The sequence below is a fragment of the Micromys minutus genome (assembly GCF_963924665.1).
Source record: "Micromys minutus genome assembly, chromosome: 22".
NCBI lineage: Eukaryota > Metazoa > Chordata > Mammalia > Rodentia > Muridae > Micromys > Micromys minutus.
In genome coordinates this window covers 18286540-18309385 of record NC_137957.1, presented here as the reverse complement: position 1 = coordinate 18309385, position 22846 = coordinate 18286540, and the positions used below count along the sequence as shown (strand labels likewise).

The following is a 22846-nucleotide window of genomic DNA, read 5'->3' as shown; positions in this document are numbered from 1 at the left end:
TGAGACCATGAGGAACAGAGTTCATAACCCAGCATTCACCTAATAAAGTGCTCATCCCGCAAAGACCTGGCCTCTGACTCCAGCTCCAAAATATCCAAAGCTCCCGTTTGGCTTCCTCTGTGTGCACAGTGGTCCACACACTTGCAGATAGTTCACCTTTACTCAAGGGGACAGTTGGCTCTCTATTTACATCCTATGGGTTCTGGTAATCAAACTCGGGTTATCAGGCTTGGCAGCAAGCCATCTCCCTACCCTCTTCTTTTCAGACTTTAGTAATAATTTTGATCTATCTATGTACATGTATGTATGTATATTTTTAAGTATGAGCGAACATACATGCGCATAATAAGGTCATGTCTTGTTAATAACAAATCACTGAATATAACATCTTCATTTCAGAGGCTTAGGACAGGTGTTGATGTGTAACACATAGCACATTCTCAGAGAAAGTTCTAGCAATGATTTGGTGCGTCCATCACTATGTATCAGGGGTAGCACAGAACCTATGTGGTTATGCATAGTGAAGTGAGCTAGTTAAAAAACAGTAGAAATGTCCTTGCTTTCAACTCAGATAAAGCCTCTTCACTATGATCTTGAAATACAATCGGAAAGAATATGGCATTTATTTTATGCTCCTTATATGTTATTGCTTCTGATGAAATTGCAGATTTTATACCACTTATTTAAAAAAAAATTAAAGTGTGTGTGTATGTGTGTGTGTGAGAGAGATAATGTATGTCGGTGTGTGAGAGAGATAGTTTGTGTATATGTGTGTATGTGTGTGTGTGTGTGTGTGTGTGTGTGTGTGTGTATGCCATATGTATGTGGGTGCAAAAAGCAGCTAGAAAGTGGCTTTGGCTTTCGTGGAGTTGAAGCTATAGGCAGCTGTGAACTGCTTTATGTGGTGATTGGAACTCATGACCACTGGAATAGCCACATGCTCTTAAACTGCTGATTCATCTCCAGTCGAACTCCCACTTCTTTCATCATTGACAACAATTTCCATTGTACTGAATTGGAAAAACAAGCAAAGCTAAGCTAAGGGCCAGGAAGGGTGCTTGCCTTGCCTGGACATGAACCTGAGCTTCATCGCTAACATCACAAAAACCAACTAGCCAACCAATGAACCCACCCACCCACCAACCAACCAACCAACCAACCAAACAAACAAACAAACAAACCAAAAAACAAGCCAGCTAGCCAATGAACCAACCAACCAACCGACCAACCAACTGACCAACCAACCAAACAACCAACCAAACAGCCAGCCAGCCAGCTAGCCAGCCATCCAACCAACCAACCAACCAACCAAACCAAAAAACAAGCCAGCTAGCCAATGAACCAACCAACCGACCGACCAACCAACTGACCAATCAACCAAACAACCAACCAACCAATCAGCCAGCCAGCCAGCCAGCCAGCCAGCCAGCCAGCCAGCCAGCCAGCCAGCCAGCCAGCCAGCCAGCCAGCCAGCCAGCCAGCCAGCCAGCCAACCAACCAACCAACCAACCAACCAATCAACCAACTATCAAGCAATCAACTAATAAAACAGTCAACCAAGCAGGCAAGTCAACAAATTTAAGTCAAGATCCTGTCCCTTATCAATTTTGAAAATTTGGGCATATTGATTTACATGTCTTTGGATAAGTTTTCACTGATAAAGCAGAATCACAGTATGTCACAGAATTAGTGTGGGAATTAAATGGAAATGTTTTGAAAGCCAATACATGTTAATATTTGAGGGTAGTCTTTAGATCTGTGAGCAATGTCATTTTTCTCTCTGTAGTTTTTTTTTTTTTTTTTTTTTTTGTGATCCCTTAATCCATTGTAATTTCATATCTCTCTCCAGGCAAACACCATGTTTTGGTCCTATGAATGAACAGATCTGGAGATTCTCTTATTTCTCACTTACCCATTAGTATGTGTCTTTGGCAGTTATGTTCTATGCTTTGTTGCCTATTAAAGTAAGCTTTCCAAAGAGATTGTGCTATTCAAGCAGGGCAGCCCAAAAAACTGTCTCTTGTGAATTTGAGTTGCCTTTCCTTATTCCTATATGGTCAAGACCATCCAGTTCACCTGACAGGTTTTAAGAGCTTTGAGTCTGAATAGCTTAACTTTCAGAAGATTTCTGGATCATCTGCCTATGAGAAATGCCTCATCCTCTCCAAGAAATCTTCAAGGCCATATAAAAACATTTCTTTAGACTGATCAGACATTCATAGACATGAAAGTACTGTAGAATGTTCACTCTGATAGCAATGTATAAGAGGAACCAATAAAAAAATGAAGTTAATTGTAGTCAATCTTTTGAGAGTGATGAAAGCCTGGAAGATGTGTGGAAAGGGAGAAGAAGTGATTGATCTAGGGGTGCTAACTAAGTCACTACAGCTAGAAAGGGAAGCAAGAAAGCTATGGTGATTCATCTTTCTGGTCTGGACAACTGGGCTGATAGAGATCATGTGAAAGCAAGAAGGAGCACCACTGTATTTTACGTAAAAACAAGGTAGAATTACACAGGCACACTGACTGTAATTCTGCAATAGCTTGTGTTCTACATAGCAAAGATACAAAGCATTAAGCAAAATGTTAGTCTTTTCTTACCTGGAATGGCAAAAACACCTTTTTGTCTTTTCTGTGTGAAGTTTTAATCTTAATGCTTTTATGCATAAGGCATTAATGGCAAGTTTCCTCTCAAGAGAAACATTTTGTGAATCTGCTCTATTCTCCTGAAGGGAACCCTTGCTTTATAAACAGTGCTATTGTAGGGATTAGAGGTGCTATGAGATCACTGCTGCTATTGTTATTCTTGAACATAGTTCTTTATCTATCTTCTAAATGACACATTGCCAACAATATCCCATAAGCTTGTATCTTTGTTTGAGAATGTCCTTGATGAGCCATTAACTACAAGGAAGAAAGCGTTAGTCACAAGATAAGCCATTGATCTTGGCTAATTCCATACCCAAGATGACCATAATGGTGTCAATTATTAACATAGATGGCTGAGAGAAAAGAAGGGCCCAAGTGTGGAGACAGTTGCAGCTGTGCTGTACAGCTTGTGGGGACTGGATAATAAACAGAATTATGGAGCATGGCATTTTCATGACTGGCTTTTCACAGAATAGCATTTTTTTTCCTCATAACATTTAAAGATATGACCCGCCACTCTCGTATAGTAGATACATTTTAAAAAACAACCATTTGTGAGATCATTTTGAAGAAAGCATGAATAGTTAGGGAGCTACAATGTTCTGTCTGGGTCACTGGTAAACTCCAACAGCTAAAGGTATTCTCAACTATCACTTTACTTGTCTAGTAAAATGGAAACTACCTGACTCTTAATTCATTTTCAAATATAGTACAACAGAATGCACAGATGTTATGGTAAAATCTTATTGTTTTGAACCGTCTGTCCTGGAATCAATGGATGATTGCCATTGAATGTAACCATTGAATTAACATAAGATCATTCTCCTAGTGCCATCAGGATAGGAGGTCGTCTATGTAATAGAGTGACACATATCGAAATGAACTCCTCATATTATTAGAATGATTTTCACTGTTGCTATATCTATTTCTAAATATTTTAATACATTTTAATCCCATAACATAGGGACTCCACCTTTTAATACATTTCCCATACAGATGAGACAATTTCGATATCTTATGAAGACAGGCGTGGGGGTTCACAGGAAGGTAGATGGGAAGTTTCTGGTTTCGTTTCCCCTTCCCCACCTGATTCATTGGTAAAAATGGTGTGGTTCCCTCAGGAAGAGAACCACTGCTTCAGACATATGTCTGAAACGGCAATGATCGTGTCTCTCCTCTCTTTGCAAAAGTCTGCAGGTTCATGAAAACGCCCTAATTAATTTTTGTTCATTGCCTGGGGAGCTGGATACAAAGTAGCTGGGGTGTCTAAGCCTCCATTTCTTTGGCACTCTTTCCAGCACTGCTGGAGATGCAGCTTAAGCTTCCCACATGGTGAGGGGTAGAGGCTCTGTCACTGAGCTTTGCCCCAACACCAATGAAGAATAGATTTCAGGTCACGGTTCATTATGTTGATCTTTTTTGTTTTGTTTGTTTCACAGATCAACACTGCCATGAGTTTTGTGACAAGAAGATGGCTACAACAAAAATAAGGAGGGCAGTCACTTCTTCAGTTTCATTTCTCTCCAACGGAAACAAAGGCTCTTTTTGTCTCAGGGACCCATTAGTCTCCCAGATACCAACCACCGGGATTTGAAACCTCGAGTCTACTTTTGATTTGCCTTCCAACCATCCCTCAGTAATTTCTCTCTGTTTATCTTCATCTCTGGGTTGACTCCCGGGCTAGGACTCTTATTGTTTCACACCTGCATTGCAGGCGCGGCTTCTGAGCTGGCCCCTTTTGCCTTTGATCCCTTATCTTTGCAATTAATCCTGCAGACCGATGCCAGATTAATCTCTCTGAAATTGGGCTTTATATCATTCCCTTGGTAGAAATCTATGGGTCTTCCAAATTACCATTCCTTTCAAATCTAACCCCTACCCCCTTTCTGACATTCAAGGCCCTCCATCTACTATAGCTGTTTGAACCTTTCTCTTATTTCTCTGATCTAGTCAAATGTTTTTTTCCCCCTATCTCTTTCCCACAGTAATTCTAGGCTTTGTGTTTATGATCATCTCTTGTGTTTAGAAGGCTCTCCATGCCTGTACAAATTTTATCATTCTTCCAGTCGGCAGGCTTTTCCTCCATCCCTGCTCTTGAAGTTCGGAATCTTGGACTAACAGAAGCAAGAAAACTGGTAAGTAGGTCAATTCCACTATCTCTGCAGAAACCAGCGGTTCAACTAAATCAGGGAAGATATGTGGAAAAAACCATACACAGATTAGAACTTGGAGCCAGGGAGATGAGCTTACAGTCAAAGTAGGGAACCCAGAGCATTAGTCTCCAATTCAACTTCACCTCTGGATCTTCAGTTCATTTTAATAAATGATGCCAGAAGGCCGTCCTTGTGTCTCATACTGGAGATGCAGCACTAAAGCCACACAGGCATGATTATAGCCCTTTTTGAGACATTTCAGTAGTGAGACAAGTTCTTATCATGAAGTGTTTAGGGAAGAGAAGTGCATAGTAGGAGGTAGGCGTCACCCCAGCTCCTTTAAAGTATAGCTCTGGAATTCAAACTACATGTCATGTCTATTTAGTTCTTTCTCCTACGGCACAAGGCAGAAGTCCTGATCCGTTCCCTCTCCTCATGTAGTCATCTACAGTGGTGCTTATCCCAGTCACTGCCTCATTAAGCAAACTGTTGGAGAAACTAGAAATGTAGAGATCATTCATGATACTTTCCCCTTCCATTTTCCTCCCTCCCTCACCTCTTCCTCTTTCTCTTCTCCTTCTCCCTTTCACCCTCCCTGTCCTTCTCTTTCTTCATCCTCTTCCTCTTCTCTTGAGAAGGTCCTCACTATGTGACCTTGGCTGCCCTGGAACTTACTATGTAGACCAGACTGGCCTCAAACTCAAAAGATCTACCTCCTGGGTGCTGGAAGTAAAGGCATGGGCCATCTCGCTTGGCTTTTTTGTTCTCTCTTGATACTTCATGAAACTTCATCCTCTAGGTGTTTCTCAAATCCATCTTTTTTTGATCTCCAGCATCTATTCTGATAAAGGTTCCCTTTCTCCAGTCTGACGTCTTCAATAATGCGGATCTCATCAGCTCCCTCCCTTCTCAATACTTTCCTGTAGAGTTCCATCTTGCAATAAGTCTGATATTATCTTTTCTGTGCCCCAGGCATACTTTCTTTCTTTCTTTTTTTTAAAGATGTATTTGTTTATTATATGTATGTACACTGTAGATGTCTTCAGACTTACCAGAAGAGGGCATCAGATCCCATTACAGATGGTTGTGAGCCACCATGTATTTGCTGGGAATTGAATGAACTCAGGACCTCTGGAAGAACAGTCAATGCTGTTAACCACTGAGCCATCTCTCCAGCATTCAGACATACTTTCATAGAATCTAGCCCAAACATGACTATTAAGATTGTCTTGATACTTATCTCTTCCTTGGGAATATCACTTCAGCCTGTTGCAGGAAATTTTAAATTCTACTTGAGGTTTCTACCTCACCTTGATCATTTAGTGCTGGATAGAAGACAGGCACAACCTTTATATTTACGATAAGCCTTAAACAGCACAGGAGCTGGGCAGATATCCACCCTCTATGCTATGGAAATCTACGTTCCTATCCATAACTCCAAGTTATTACTTACTATGTTTTATTTGGGGTGCTCTGAATTCCAATTCACCAGCCTTCAGGGCTTGTATTCTTACATTAGTTTGTGCCCCCCAAACTGCTCATATGAGTGTCTGCACATAAGACATTCTAGGACCCTGTACCCAGTTGGCTCTGAATGGTAAAAAAAAGATGCTGACAGTTAATGGTTGGGCAGAACAGACAGAAGTGGGACATTTAGAATTCCTGGACTAGGGAGAGAGAGGGGGGAGGAAGTAAGGAGGAAAGAGAGACAGAGACAGAGAGGAGAAAGGCGATCTGGAGAAGGAAAGAAAAAATGTCAGGCCCGATAAGGTACAGGACACACCATGTAGGAGCTGGGGAAGAGTGGCCCCAAGAGGGCTGCTTGACTGGGACCAGGGCAGCAAAGAGGGAATGTAGATTTTAGAAAGTAATGACTTGGGAATATTGGAAGGAGGTGGCTTAGCCACATGGAGGTTAAGAAGTGGCCTAGCCATGGAGCTGTTTTAGGCTTATCAAACACGTCTCCATCTTGACTTTTTATCTCTCCCTCCACCCCTCTGATGCTGTTAAACCTTGGACAGTCTAATAGTTTTGCTTTCTCATCACAAAGAAAGGGGTAAGGCTAGCACCTAACCCATGAGGACATGAGGATGAGGTAGGATGCTGACAACATTGCCTTCTCTCATCACCATGGTAACGAGTCTCTTTGCTCTTCCCCCTTCTCTCCCACCTTTTTTTCACCACACATCTCATCTATCTAGAAACATGTCTTTCTATTCACAGCTCCCCTTCCCAAAACTGTTACCTGGTTAACATATCAAAGAGTCCACTCTGCCTTAAAAGGTTTATTTGACTTCTAATTTCCTAACGACCATGTTCTCCCTACCTTTCTGGTGGGACTTCTATTACTCACTATCACAGCCCTGCAGATGACTTGGCCTAGGAACCTCTCGAGAATGGCCTTTTTAAAATCAGCAATTCGCATTAGTCTCCATCTATGAAGACTATGCTCCCATTTTAGCCCCTCTTCTTGCAAATATTATGTAGGAAGAGCTTTTCCTCCAAAACCCACTTCCTCTTCATGTTTGGGGGAAACAGAAAAAAAAAAAAGACCCTCTTTTTCTTTTTTTGTAGGGATTCACTGGATTTACATCTGCTTTCATGAGACGAATGTTGGTAGTTCAATAGACAAAGTCTCTGGCCTCTAGAGCTTCCCTTCCAAGTTTACCTCCATCCCAGTATGTTGGTGTCTTTGGGCTGGGGCTGGGGGGGGGAAAGAAACAGTATATTTCTTTGTTGTGTGAGCTCATGATTTCTCTATTTTACTGGAAGGACTAATGTCACCAGTACTAAAGCCACTTTATTTTTAGCCCTTCTGCTTCTATAATATTATGCTCTAGGTTTTCTCGTATTCTTTTCGTCTGGCCACACTTCCTTGTCTTTTGTTACTTCCTTCCCATTCTATATCCAGGGTCTGAAACTCAATAGGCTCCTAAGTGTCAACAGGAGAACATGCTGCTGTCCTGGGCTTGCCTTAACTCAGCTCAGAACTATGCCCCGCCTCTTTCTCCTCCCCCACTCATCTAGGGCATTACCTCTTTAAAAACAACTATAAGCAGAAACAAGTTATGAAGAGCCTGGATGAAGTCGCTGATAGACCTTTTACACAGTCCTGGGGTAGAAACTGTAGCCCTTAATATGAAAAGTCTAGTCAGGTCACACTTTAGACAGGAATTGCACATCCCACTTGGTTTTTACATAGACTCTTATACCCTGCAGATGAATATTCGCTAATTAGAAAATGAAGACAATAAAAAAGATATGCTTGATTCTTCTTTCATTTTCTATTTAGCAACCCATTATCTGTATGATACATATTTTACACAATTAGCTTTGCTAATGAGGCTTTGGAATTAAAACAGATGTTTCAAATAATCCCTTCACTACTTGGACAAATATGAATGAATAATTTTTCTCGGTCAGCTTAAACCTCATGTGTAACTTTAAATCCATTACTGGCTGTCACAAATGAGGTGGTCTTTACACGTAGATTGATTTCTTAACTACCAATAAAGGTGGGAGGCGTGGGAGCATTAGGTTTTGAGGTATCAGCAGATGACTGTAACTCAACTCTAGCCCTCATATGTTCGCAAAGCCAAAAGTTTCCAAGTGAAATACAACTCACTGTGAATTCTGATTGCATTTCTATTCCCTTCCAAAAATACAGAAAGGAAATTAAGTTATATCTGATTACATTACAAAAATCCATTTGGTGTCTGGGCAGTCACAGCCATGTCAGAAGTCAAGTGCACATGTCACACAGGAGTATGTTCTGTGCTGCTGGCCTCTGGCCCTTCTGCTTCAGCTGAGCAGTTTGTAAGCATCAGGAGACAGTTAAAAGAACACAAATGTACCTATGTTATTTCATTAGGAACAAACCAGTTTTTGTTTATGGAGAACAAGTGGAGAATTAGAAACCTTGAAACTTAAGAACAATCTGTCTCGTCCTCACAATAACATTACCAGTTGCAATAGATCAAGTTCTTAAACTTCCTCCAAGAAGCCAAGTATAGGTGGGTGGAACAGGGTGTGTCGATCACTCGGTAGGGTAATAGAACACTGAACACTTTAATTCCTCAAGCATATTCCATATACAGATCTTCTAGAGCCTTGCTAAAATAAAAAAATCGTATTAAATAACATTTAGCTGGGCCCCAAGGCTCTGTGAAGTTTAGGTGGTGCTTATGCGGCTGTTCCAGGTATCACACTGGAATATCTGGGAAGTATGGCATGTGACCTTTTAACTTCATGTGTCCAAGGTAGTCAGTAGAGTTAATGGGCAGAGAGGTGAACTGTTTTCAATTAAACACAAGGCAATGTTCATTTTTATATTGTACCTATATTATTAGCCTCAAGTTGGACTGTGAGGTATGGATTTTGTGATTTTTTTTTCCCCTAGACTTGAAAAGAATTCAGAAAGATTTTCATATCACCTGAGGGAATAAATACCACCTGCAGAACATGGAATTTCTAATCTTTTACTTTAAGAGATACTTATGTATACAAGAAAGCTATTAGAAAACACCAATGCATGGAACCCCTCCTCAGGGCTGTGGTTTGAGTGGGGGAATGTCAGGCAGAGGCTCTTGTGATTGAACAAAGGGGCCCTTAGATGATGGCACTGTTTGGGGAGGTTGTGGAACTTTTAGTAGGTGGAGTTTTGGTGGAAGAAGTGGGTTAGTGGGGGTGGGGCTTAGGGTTTTGTACCTTGGCCCCACTTCCTGTTCTCTCTTTGCTTCCTGTTACGCAATGTGAGCAGATCTCTCTTCCATTCATGTTACCATGACCTCTCTGTTCTCCCATTCATGTCACCATGCCCTCTCTGTTCCCTCATTCATGTCACCATGCCTTCTCTATCATGATGGACTGTGCCTAGATTCCCTCAAACTGTAAGCCAAAGTAAACACAACCCTCTACCCCCACCCCAGGTTGCTTCTTGAGAGGCATTAGTCATGGCAACTCTCAAAGATTCTAATTTGCATTGTTCTGGGGTGTGGGTAGGTGCCGGGGACTCTCTGGATGATGATTTGTCACCAGCATTGAAAAGCTTCTCTGATGGGGAGATATGTGTAATGAATGCAATGTCCCATCAACTGCCTCTTAGAGGGTAGTATAGAACACAAAGAAAATCTCTGTTTATTTCTCCCTCACACCCGTGTGTGTGTGTGTGTGTGTGTGTGTGTGTGTATTGGGGTTGGGAAAATGGGAGTTAATTAAAGAGAGTAGAATAATAAAGCCACCATATATTAACGGGCCCAAGTGTTGACCCAGGTCCAAGAAGAGGCTGTGATTTGGTTGTTAGAGAGACTTCTTAGTTCTGGTGCAGCAGAGAAGATGGAACCTCACCCTGACCCCCTGTTCTTGATGGTGAAGCCACACAAAGTGAATGTTCTTGCATCCCAGGTGAACAGCCTAGACTCAGGATGGAAACCGATAAGAAATGTGATGACCACAGGACCTACTCTAATATTTTCATTTTGGAGCTGTTTAATGGAAGTATGAGGAAGACAATTTACCACATTAAGCACAAGATAACAACACAACTTGAATGGAGTTTGTGGTTCCCAAGACCTCCAAACCAAGGCAGGGGCCACCTTTTAGTCTACGCAATATGGTCTGTGGGGTTGGTGGTTAAGTTATGCTTGTGAGTCTTTTGTGAACAGACCCCATTTGTTACACCAAAGCAACACAAGCAATATCGTGACACAAAGAATCACACCAGCATATACCGCCTTTGCCTCGTAGCTCGAACTGACTGAGCCCTGGGCAAAGGGACCTTGTGACCGTTTGTCATACAAGCCAGCTGACACAATGCAGTCTGAGCCAGGGGCTGAGAACCTGTCTAGACGCTTCATTTCGGATGTGATGTCATCCTGGGAAATTAACCCTTGACTTTTTTCCACAGGGAACATGTACTTATGTATTTATGAGGTCTCAGAAAGAAATGCCTTTGTGAACCAGAAACCGGGAGACACCTGGTGCACAGTCAGTATGTAGCCGGTCAGAAACTAAATCTGAACACCTTTATCAGAGAGTCACCGCCCAGTGGAAGGGAAGAAAAGGTTCATGGTTTTCTCTTTCTCAAAGAGTTCCCTTCTGTTTGTGATCTTTCAGCCAATGGCGGATTTCGGTTACAAACTCTTATCCTGGTATCTGCTACCTGCCTTGCAGCTGGTTAAGTTCCTATTGGGCACTGGTGGTATCTCAATTTCCATTCAGCTACCAGATCCCCACACCCCTACAGCCCCACCGAGGCAGTTGGCTTCCCTCTGCTTGTTTCCTTCAGGTAAAGCTAGCTCAACAAAAGCCAGAGTGACACTGTCCTGTCATTAAGGAGTGGCTGGAAGTGTAACAGCCCCCATCCCCAGCCACAAAGAGCCCCTTGTGCGTTTGTTTATCTATAGGCTGCTGAAAACCTAGGAAGTCACTTTGTTTGACTAGAATAAAAACCAACCCAAAGCACAGATTTCCTTTCATTGAAAAGGAAGATCAAAGAATGAAGGTCTCATCTCCAGATCTCACACCCCTTCTCTCGTTACCGCAGCAGAAAGCATCAGGCAAACTGTATGTAATTATTAACTGATGGGTTCCTGACGGAGATTTTTTTCCCCAGCTAGAGTCTGCAGCACTCGCTTTGTTCATGCCTTTATCTTCCTCATCAGTTGGGACCAGAAAGCAGTGCTTTGTTTGACAGATGAGGACCTCCAGTGTAAGTATAATTAGACAGTACTCTACACACATGTATATCAGAACTCATGCAAAGTGTTGTAATCATTCCTACATCCTGATGAGAAGACAGTTTACTAGCACGGCAGTTGTGGCGGAGACTTGCCAAGTAGTGATTGAGAACAATTGCTTCCGACCCAAGTTCCCCAAACATCTACTTGGTATGGATGCTCCTCATGTGGGGAATTACTTATTTGTTTATGTGGGTGCTGGGAGGGGAAGCCTCTGATGGAAAGGTGTGTTCCAAGAAAAAGATATCAGCACCATTGTAGTTTGTGTGTGTGTGTGTGTGTGTGTGTGTGTGTGTGTGTGTGTGTGTGTGTGCTGTGTGTCTGTGTGAGGTCTGAGTCTGTGCATGTGAGCCCTGTGGGACTCTTTGTGATTATCTATGTGTGAGGTGATGGGCAGCTCATGGTTTAAGCAGTAGCTGTGCATGAGGGCACACGGTAGATCTTGATTTCCTAATTTGGGTTCTTTGACGGATGATACAGAGTTTGAAGCACTGGCATTTATTTTGCTCAGTAAAGTTGGATCACAAAGAAGCCCAGACTGTTTAAAGATAAGACAAATTAAAGAAGCCAAAATATCAGATTGTCCATTCCAGTTTTCTAGATAAAAGGCAAGCATCACTTTTTGTTAGAATTCAGGAAAAAATATTAATGGGAATGTGGATGGGATTATATACATGAATATTTGCTCCCGAGATGCCAACAGATAGGGGGCTTTTGGCTGAAGATGTAATTAAATATCTGCCTGGAGACCCTAAACTTTAGGGCTAAGACTTCAAGTCCACACAAGCTCATGGGTAAAACAGGACACTTCCTTCTCAAATTGAGATTCACGATTTGTAGTTACAGCTGTACTTACAGGGACTGAAGGCTTCTCAAGTTCTGTAGGGCTTCCTCCGGAACCTGTCTCAGCTGGTTATTCTGCAGCATGCTGTATGCGAAACAACAACAAAAGAAAGACAGTGAAGAAAATTAGCAGTCGCTGACCCTAACGGGGCAGCATCAGATGCTGTCCCAGGTGCCTTAAAAACACCAGGGCATCATACATGTCACGTTTTTGGGGTTGGAGGGAGGTTAAATTCCTGCGGGGGAGTGCAAATAATAAATAAATAAATCCTACAAAACCCCTAATTATCAATTAAGACCACATCTCTCATTCAGTCACCTTCAGATGACAGAACAAGACAGGTTACAGCGGTTAAGAGCACTGGCTGCTCTTCCAAAGGTCCTGAGTTCAAATCCCAGCAACCACATGGTGGCTCACAACCATCTGTAATGGGATCTGATGCCCTTTTCCGGTGTGCATGAAGGCAGATACAGTGTACTTATAAAATAAACAAACAAATCTTAAAAAAAAAAATCTGTTTTTTTTTTTTTTTTTTTTTTTTTGTTCGAGATGCTTCAGTGGGAAACAAAGCCATTCAAGGGCTTATGGTACTGCAGAGCACATTTAAGACTGAAAACTCTCACATGGCTGTTGATTTTTTTTTTCTCACATACCTTCTCCTTACTGAATACACCGTACACAGTCTAACATGTTCTGAGTTGGGATGTGGACACGTAACTCTGTTTTATCATCTGAACAAGTGGACAATGGGAACATGAGCTGCCTCTGTTAGAGGCAGGGGTGTGATTTTGTATTTTCCTAACTTCTTTTCTGGGCATATTTAAAACAGTCACTATTTGAGGCTGCATCCTCGGGCTCCTCTAAGGACACATCTTTGCTCATATTCTTGTCTTCTTTTTCCTCTAACTTTTGATCAGCAACAGTAAATGAGGACAGATAAAAGTCAGAGATGGAAGAGGGCAACTTCCCCACAGTCTTGAAAGTCCTCATAGCAGGCAGAGAGCCTCCATGAGCATCATTGCTCTGATGTCAAGACAGTTTGTTATTTAATGATTTGGGTCTCTGTGGAATATTAGTCTCCAAGTCAGCAATAACAGCAATAAAATTCCGGCAGGACCTTGCTGCTCCCCAACCCTCACCATTTGTTAGGGATCTGACTAAATTGTAAAGTCTAAACATTCCTTTCCTATCACCTTTTCTCCAGCTCCTCATTACACTTAAAAAAAAAATCCACATTGTTTTAACATGACACTCGAGCTGCCCAGAGTGGGAATCTTAAGACTTTTCTTCAAATGTTCAAAACTCTCTTTTAAATGCTAGAGCTTTAATTTGTTTGGGAGCTACTTCTTCATCCCAGGTCTTTCCCACCTGTGTGCCTCTGAGTACACTGTCATCAGGCAGCTGCCATCTTACTTGGAAGGTTAATTCCCACCTGTACTTTCAGATTCAAGCTTCTGTGGGGTTGTGTGTGTGTGTGTGTGTGTGTGTGTGTGTGTGTGTGTGTGTGTGTGTGTGTGTGCGCGTGTTTTGCTGCAGGGAAATCTTTTTTTCTAGGAAGCCAGAGCTGAACCCCAGACTGGGCTGAGTGTTTCACAGCTTTAAGGTTGTACAGTTGATCATATCTCTATTCTAGATACACTCTGTTCTAGAAGCAGAGGAGATCTGCTTGGCTATCTAGAGCCCATAATCTGTTTAATGACATTTTGGGCATTACAGTCACCAAGGCTTGCTAAATCTCTGACTTAGAAGACTGGAAACATTGGTTAGTTAGGAATATATAAAAGGAATTGTTTTTAAAGTGACAAATCCTTTCTTTCTTCATAGGAAAGAACATAGAAGCAATCATGTTGTCTGATGGGAAGCTGGAGGGCTCCAGGGTCCAGGTTTGCTCTTTTTATAACAACCCCTACTCTGTGGAGTTAACTAGAATCTCAGTGAGAATTGTATTAATCACTCTGAGAATGGCTCTTCTAATGACATGGCGACCTTCCAACACATAAAGTCTGAACATTAACAAGCCCTAGCCCTTAAAGGTCCCACTATCTTAGCATTACCCCACTAGAACCAAATCTCTAGCACATGAACCCTTGGGGGACCAACTTGAACCATATCCAAACTACAGCTTCCAAGACTTATTTTAAAAACCAGTTTAGGCCAATGCTGTCTAGAGTGTTTAGGCAAAATGCAACACAAAAAGCATCAAGAATATGTGCAGAACCATTCTGGGCACATGAAACCTGCTTATAGGTAGAGACCCATATCAGACATAGAAAGCTTGTTTGATATGTGCCCAACAGATATTCTGTAAATAAGTTGAAACAGTGGGTTCACACCATACAAAACTAAGACAGTGGTGATGTCTAGAGCATCTGTGTTTTCTCATTTCACAAATGTTTACTGCGTGCATCCTGTGGTTAAGGTACTTGTTAGAGAGCTGGGATATACCAATGACCAAAGCATCAAGTTAGAGGAGGGAACTTCAACTAAGAAAAATCCCTTTACAAGATTGGCTGTAGACAAGCCTGGAGGCCATTTTCTTAATCAGTGATTGTTGTGGGAGACCTAGCTTATTGTAGGTGGTGCCATCCCTGGGTTGGTGGTTCTAGGTGCTAGAAGAAAGCAGGTTGAGCAAGCCAGGAGGAGCAAGTCAGTAAGCAGCATCCTTCCATGGCTTGGGCATCAGCTCCTGATTCCAGGTTTCTGCCAAGTTTGAGTTCCTGCCTTGGGTTCCCTCAAAGGACTGTGATTAGGGATGTGTAAGCCAAATATAAACATTCCTCAAGCTGTTTTTGGTCATGGTGTCTCAATACAGCAATAAAAACCCAAACTGAGATAGTATTTATTAATACTGAATTTTATGACAACAAATTTGCAAGTTGGACAATGAATGTGAAGAAAATTTACGTACAAATACATTAAAAACTTCTTTTTTTCTGTTCTCTGGCTCTCTCCCCTGCATAGAAGTCAGGGCTTTGAATAGAGTTGGCAAATGTACCACTGAGCTACATCCCAAATCCAACATTTCTTAATGAACAGCTGTCCACTTATGCACCCAAACTTAGTGTTTGGTTTAGTGTTTGAGTGAGCCCTTACTTGATATAGCCTAAGGAAGCAAATTTCAAGGAAACTTGAAGCTGTGATCTCATTATACTTGTACTACAGTGAGTTATTCAATTAGTGACCAGAGTCTTTAGGAACATGTTCCCCAACTGCATGGCATGGAGAAAGACATTCTTGTATGTGTGAGTAGGTAAGGTGGTTGGTTATTTAGAGGCAAGCAACTTTAGACATAATGTTAGAGAGGAAGAGAAGAACTGTCACACACAGATTATAGCCAAGTATTACACGGTTTTTTGACATCAGAAAAAGGACAGAGGGACTTGATACCCAAATTGCACCAGATATTTGCACATTAGTTAGCAGTCATGTGACATGAGAATCGGGACTGTTTTCAAGTGACAACACTTGATTTACTTACAGAACTTTGAGATTGTGAAGACCTGTGAATGCCCCCTTGGGAATGTGTGTCAAAGCATTTCCAGCAAGACGTCTGTGGAGAGGGAGAGAGGGAGAGAGAGACAAAGTAAGCACAATTTCCTTCATGTGCAAATCATTTCACTGTCAAAAAAATGTTAAACAACTATGTTCAAATCACATAGGCAATTGTAGAGAACCTTGTTTTCTTATATTTTGCAAACACTTTAAATTCCCCAAAATGTGTTGGCAGAAAAGGTGCCTAAGGAAAAAATGAAATAAATTATTTTACGATAAGTCATTTAACAGCTTGTAACGTGTATGTATATATTCCTGCCTTTAAGTCTTTATACAAATAATTTAAAATAAGTAATGTTAGAATGTGACTTATATAAGTTTTACAACCACCATTTATAATAGGAAATAATCAGTAGGAAATTTTCACTGTAATTAGATCAGGATATACTTATTTTTTTTATTATTGTAAAATAAAAGCGTGTATTATCACAACCAGTTTGTTCCTAAACCACAAGATAGAGAAGCTTCATTTAACATGCCTTAATTGAATAATACCTTAAATTGGAAACAGAGCTTAGGTTAGGATGTGCTAACATGAATGACTTAATGGCAAGTTTTGACATTTTTTTTCCCCAGTAACATTTGAAAAGTTACTTTTACAATGGCTTCATTGAGAAAATATGCAAAACAGCTAGTGAAGTATGTAGCTCCAATGTTTGGTTCTTTACTGATTTAGCAGCCTACTACCAAGCAGGAAACCCTAGACTAATTTAAGCCAGAAAAGCATGGAACATGCTTGAGAATCTCATCCCATGCTAGGGCCAGAACATCTGCAGGTCAAGACAGCCCCGTTGTGTAGTAATGAAGATGTATGTTAGGTGGAAAGGTGGAATTGGTCCACTGGGGGGTAGACCTTTTTTTTTTCTAAAGGGTCTGATGGCCTCAAATACATCTTCTTGGTATTATATCTAAAGAGAGAGAATCCATCCAGTCATGGAGAACTAGTGTTGTGACTGAAACAAGCCAGTCACTGTACAACTTTAAATATTTATCCACTTGCTTGCCCATACCACGGACACTCAACCACATGTGGATATTTAAACAAATAATACAATTGTCTCATGGAGAGAATTAAATAGTATTTGTATTAAAGGTACTTGCGGGGTTGGAGAGATTGATCAGAGGGTGAGTCACTTGTTCTAGAGGATCTGAGTTCAGTACTAGGCCCAACATGGAGTACCCATCCCCAACCCCCGCCATCTTCCTGTGGTTACATGACTACGTCAGACTATATAAAAATGCTACAATGCAGCTTCTCTATCACCTTCTAAAAAGAGGTTGCTTGTCCCTAGCTTCCTCGGTCTTGCCTTTCGTGCAGAGATGACTGCCGGAACGCCACCTCTGATTCTGATTTGCGGAACATTGCATCAAAGATGAAGTCAGAAGAACGCAGAGGGCTGAGGGGTTGGCTCCACACGCCAAACGCTCTGCCTACAAGAGTGAGAACCTAAATAGGGTCCCCAGAAGCAACGTGCAGTCAAGTGCAGGAGTTCACACCTGCAATGCCAGCGCTGCACCAGTCGCTGGGAGAAAGAGACATCCCTGAAGGTTGACTTGGTTACGTATTAAATAATAAAGAGACTCAAACAGTAGGACACCAGCAGTTGTTCCCTGACTGCCACATGCAAGCGGTGGTAGGCGCATGCGCAACACTCACACATGAGAATGAACCCTCTCAGAAAGGAGCTAAGTGAGTTGGGTCCCCAGATAACGTTGTGCAGTTGCGGATCCAGACTGTCCCACAAGCCTTGCGGACTCTTTTGGATGAATAGCTGGATCAATATAAACCTGGGTTATCTTCTGCAAACAAATGGATGATTGAAGGCTTATTTAGCTGGCAAGGAAGTATCACACCTGCCTGAAAGCTGGCCCCAAGGACCGATGTTTACAAAGCTGTTCCAATCGTCTACACTCGCTGTCACTGCTTCTGCTGCCTTTTATCTTTGTACTGTTAACCTGCAGTTGGCACACCTGAGCTCTCACAGCGCTGCCGGCTCCTGTGCTCCTAACAACCACTCGGAGCTCAGACCAGCTTGTATCCAGCGAGCATTTTGTTGAGCCCCTGTGTATGGGAGGTACCGTCATAAATATGAGATTCATGAGCACCTCCACCGCCGGACTCGTTGAGCTTACACTCCAACGTGAGGGGGTTGCCATTGGGCCCAAAAGTAAGCAAAGAGTAAAACATGAATATTTCTCCGAGAAGAGAGTGACAAAGGGAAAGCGATAGGGAACCGAGGGCTGTGGTTATGGACGGTGATTATTTTAGATACAAAGGTGTAGGAGAGCCTTCCTCCTGCGAGGACATTTCCACAGAGGTCTGAGCCATACTGGGAAGGGCGGAGTGGAGTGGCAAGCACGTGGTGTGGTCCAGATGCTTCTCCAGGTCGAGTGTGGAGAATGGTCAAGGAGGAGAATGTCAGGGAACGGGGACAGAAGCTGTCCAACGCTGGTGCTTAAAGGGCTCTGGAGGACTGCGTATGGTCTGCTAGAGTCAGAGAACGACACGAACAATCCTTTCTTTCCAGTGGATCCTTCTCATAGAGATATCTTAACCAATTTTGCCAAGAGCAAAAGTACTTAGGGAATTTGGACAGGAGATCTGGTGTTGTGGATACTACAGGGTCAGTGGAGGCGGCAGATCCTGGTGTAGAAGAAAAAAACAGTCTATTCTGTTACTATGGACGCACCATGAGAGTCAAGGCACAATGTATTTGGTTAAAAAGGAAAAAGCAACATTCTGTAGTCGTGAGTGTATTACATGCTACCCACCTGGATTTGATTAGTGATACCAAGAACAGTAGGAAATAATGGATAATAGTATGAGTACTCCATATAAGAAGTCGTCCATGACACGGAAGAGTTACTTGTTGAAGTAAGATACTCAGGGTTGGCCACTACAGATGGCTTCATAGATGCACCAGCAAACTGTGACTTCAGTTGGGAAGCCCCTCTCTCAGTTCACAGTCATGTCTGCAGTTCAGCTGTGAATATGGTTTTCAGCTTTGTGTTTACTAAATTCTGCTACTGTATTACTGTTAGGTAGGCACATGGATTTTGAGACATTGACTTTGGAAATGAAAAAAAAATTAAAAAATGTGCATCCTAACCCAGCGACAAAGTCTTTGGTCAACCATGGTGACCTGGTAGCAGGATGTGCTTACACAATGCTTGCACAAAAGTTGTGGGCGTAACCAACCACTATCTGGTTGTATTTAAGGTCTACTCCATGAGACAGAACTCATGCCTGAAACTGATCAGGTGGCCAAGAGCCTGATACAAGATAGCTCACAGACCCAGGAGAAAACCAAGTACTATTATTCTACTAAAGGAAGACAACAATAAAATGACCCCCAATGACATTCTGCTATACTTATAGGTCAGTGTCTACTCATTAGAGTATCTTCCTCCTGCCGTCAGTGTGAACCAACACATAGACTTACAACTGGACAATGTGCAGAGAGGAGAGACCGAAACACTCAGTCCTCAGTAGGATGGCGGACACCAAGGAAACAACATCTGCTATGCAAGTAGAGCTGGCCTACATATGAGCTCACAAGAGACTCGGGCAGCATGCACAGAACCATCGCAGGTCCAAGTCAGATGGGGTCCCAGCACTGAGAGGTGAACTGACCATGAGTCCCCACCCCTAACCCGGAAGCGATTCCCAACTGACAACTTCCGACAAAACAAAATCAATTCTCTCCCATAGAGTATGTTATCCACAATTAAAGGAGACCTATACTCAGCTTTAGGTGGTCAACAGAAAATGAACTCAATGGTATTTTTTGGAGATGTTTTGTCTCATAATGTTTTCTTTGGGTACTTAAAAAATTGCTTTATTTATTTATTTATTTTTTAAGTATATCTGTTAGGATTTCTATTTTTGTGTTTTTATGGGTTTCTCCTCTCTCTCCCTCTCTTTCCCTCTCTCTCTCTCTCTCTCTCACATGCATGTGCATGTGTATATTTCTTAGTGCTTTGAGGTTTTCTTTTTGTATATTTGTTTCTTTTTATTTGTTTTGTTTTTTTTTCCCTGTTTTCTGAAGAGAGAGAAGGCATGGCGTTGGATGGGGGTGGGGTCACCCCTCTAGTTCTCACATTCTTTCCACCGCTTCTTCTTCATGGTTCCCAGAGCCCTAGGTGGAGAGGTTTGAGGTCTGGGAGTTAAGGTAGGGGAAACCATGATCAGATTATACTGTATTTAATAAAAATATATTTTTAGGGCTGGAGAGATGATTCAGCAGGTAAGAGCACCGGCTGCTCTTCCAGAGGTCCTGAATTCAATTCCCAGCAACCACACGGTGGCTCACAACCATCTGTAATGGCATCTGATGCCCTCTTCTGGTGTGTCCAAAGAGAGTGACAGTGTATTCACATACATAAACAAGTAATAAATCTTTAAAAACTATTCTTTCAAAAAATCTGTATTCTAGTCAGCTTAATTTATTGAACATGTTTGGGTCATGTTTCTTGTACCTTACTTCACAGTATTTATCTATTTTCTTATTCTCTTCACAGAGACTTCAAATGCAGCAGAGTCTGTATAAAGAAGTCCCCTGTGAGTCACTGCCCTGTCATCTGGACAGTCTGCTCCAAAACAAAGGGACTTGCACTGTGCCATCAGCTGCCGTGAGAACTAGCTAGATGGCAGGTCTGCCCTACTGACAATAACAACAACTTATGGAAATGATTATTTTTTTTTAAATTTCTTTATCATGTGGGGGTAAGTTAAGTAACTTTAAAACTTAAAAACCTCTAAACTAAAGAAGAGGGGAATCCTCCTCAAACTTTCAAATGTGAACAGTAAGAGTCACATACAAATCTTTCCTTCCCTGAAATGATTGGACTAATATTTCAGTCCTAGAGACCTAAATGCCATTGGGCTGAAAGCTATTCTTTAAAAGTGTTTCCAAAAAAAAAAAAAAAAAAAAAAAAACACACTATTTTATAAAAGCATCTCTTTCAGCATTTCTGTTTCTAAAATAAGATAGAACCTAAAAATTTCATATCTTTTATTCTAATATAAAGATTATCATGTACCATGCATGAAACGCATTATTCCAACATTATTTGCTTTCTTTCTTTAACCATTAAATTGCAAAAGACTATTGGTGCATCTCTCCCCCAAACAGAGATGATTGGCTGTTGTAATAATAATCTAAAACATCTTTCAGATGTATAAATATCATCGGTTCTCTAAAGTAAGTTAAAGTAATATGGACCCTTTTGGTGGTAGGCAGCCTGTGCTTTATTTTATAAAAGGGAAACCTGATTTTTTTCTGCTCTGTGCTTTTCCCTTGAAAGACAGGGAGTGTTCTGAATACCCCATGGGCTGGGTTCCAAGGGTGGAAGGGGCATTGAACTGTGCTCTCTGCTCAGGTCCCTTTGGAAATGTCTGTGTTCGGAACAGGCCCACGGATCACACACACTGTGTTTTGAAATCTAAGCAAGGAACATGGCTGTCTGTTCCATGAACCTCACGACTCCTAATTTAGTCACTTTTTTCCCCTTTTCCTTTTTGGTTGTTTATCTTCTTATTAACCTGCTGTGAAAACATTTTTCTTTGAAAATCACTTTACTTCTTTGCCTTCATGACGCTCACTAAGGGGCAAAAAAAAAAAAAAAAAAAAAAAAAAAAAAAAAAAAGGAATTCTTCCGGGAGGGTCTTTTTAAGTAAGGTTCTCTTTTGGTAGGTAGCAGCCCTGCTTGGCTTGGAACTTCTGATGCAGAGCCATCATATTCTGGTGTTCTCTAGGGGACATGGATGCCGTACATCAGCCGGGACACCCAAGAGCAGAATGGAGCTGCATATGACAAATCTTACCATTTAATGGGGAGACTAAGAAAAGTTTTGCCGGTCCACAGAAATTAATTTTCCGACTTTTAACAGCCTTTGAGGCCTAGAAGGCACAGAATCTTATGAATAAATGCATTTTGCTCTAGAAATTTGCAGAGTGCTGACATCAGGGTTAAATAGTTGTCCCATCCTGAAGATCTGGGTAACACGTAACTGTCCCCAGCATTTGGTACCATTTCCTTCTCCCTGGATTCTTCTCTACTGAAGGCGGGGGTTCTTTACCACTCTGCTTCTATTTGTGTTCTTTTGGCTATAACTTAGCTGAATAATTACTGTCAAAGCATCGCTGAAGTGTGGGAAGTGCAGGGACTTCTGGGTGCGCCTTCGGACTCATTCGCTGCAGGCAACCCAGTCATTTTCCTTACAAGGCTGACAACGCTGTCTCAACCGATTTTCTCACCAGGAAAGAGCGGCATGCCTTTCCTAGGGTGTCTTCATGAAACACCGTGACAGCCGGTCCATCACTTCCCTTCGCTCAGTCAGCTAAGCACATTAACTCGTTCAAAACCAGCCAATAGGTTTCCAAAGCCAGCCCCTCCCAAAACTGTCTAAGGACCATGTAAACTGTGGTTTCACTTTCAGTAGTGATGAGGAATATTCAGATTTCAGGGTTCATGCGCTAAGAACTATTGAAGCCTAAAGATCTCTGGGCTGAATAAATGAACTCTTTCAGGACAACAAGGAGCTCATTAACGAGCACAGAGACCCCAAGATTTCTTCAACTACAGCCTAATAAGGCTCTGTTTCAACTTCTCTGTGAAGTCGGCCACAGTGAGCTCGATCCACAGACGGGGTCCACACAGGACTTGCTGTGAAGATTCACTTTCTGCCCTTTGACGTGTGGTCTGATTATTGACTCCTCGGGTCAAGAGTCATATTGCCTGCACAGAACTGGGAACTCAAAGATATTTATTATCAGCCAGTCAATCAATCAATCAATCAATCAATCAAGATAACTGATCAGGTTTCTGAATATAACTGACTATAGTTACTTCCTCTGTGGCATGAATATTCTGAGATGGTTAGCTCTTATGTACCCAGATTAGAAACA

At 41.8% G+C, this 22846-nt stretch overlaps 1 protein-coding gene across 1 annotated transcript in view; it reads right to left on the bottom strand.

The window, feature by feature from the left end:
- Positions 1–22846, bottom strand: part of LGR5 (leucine rich repeat containing G protein-coupled receptor 5) — a gene marked incomplete at both ends in the record, with an annotated part of 113478 nt that overhangs the window by 27064 nt on the left and 63568 nt on the right. The window contains 2 exons of the mRNA XM_080934993.1: positions 12396–12467; positions 15862–15933. Of these exons, the coding sequence (XP_080791119.1) occupies positions 12396–12467; positions 15862–15933 (144 nt within the window). The remainder of the gene's footprint in view (positions 1–12395; positions 12468–15861; positions 15934–22846) is intronic.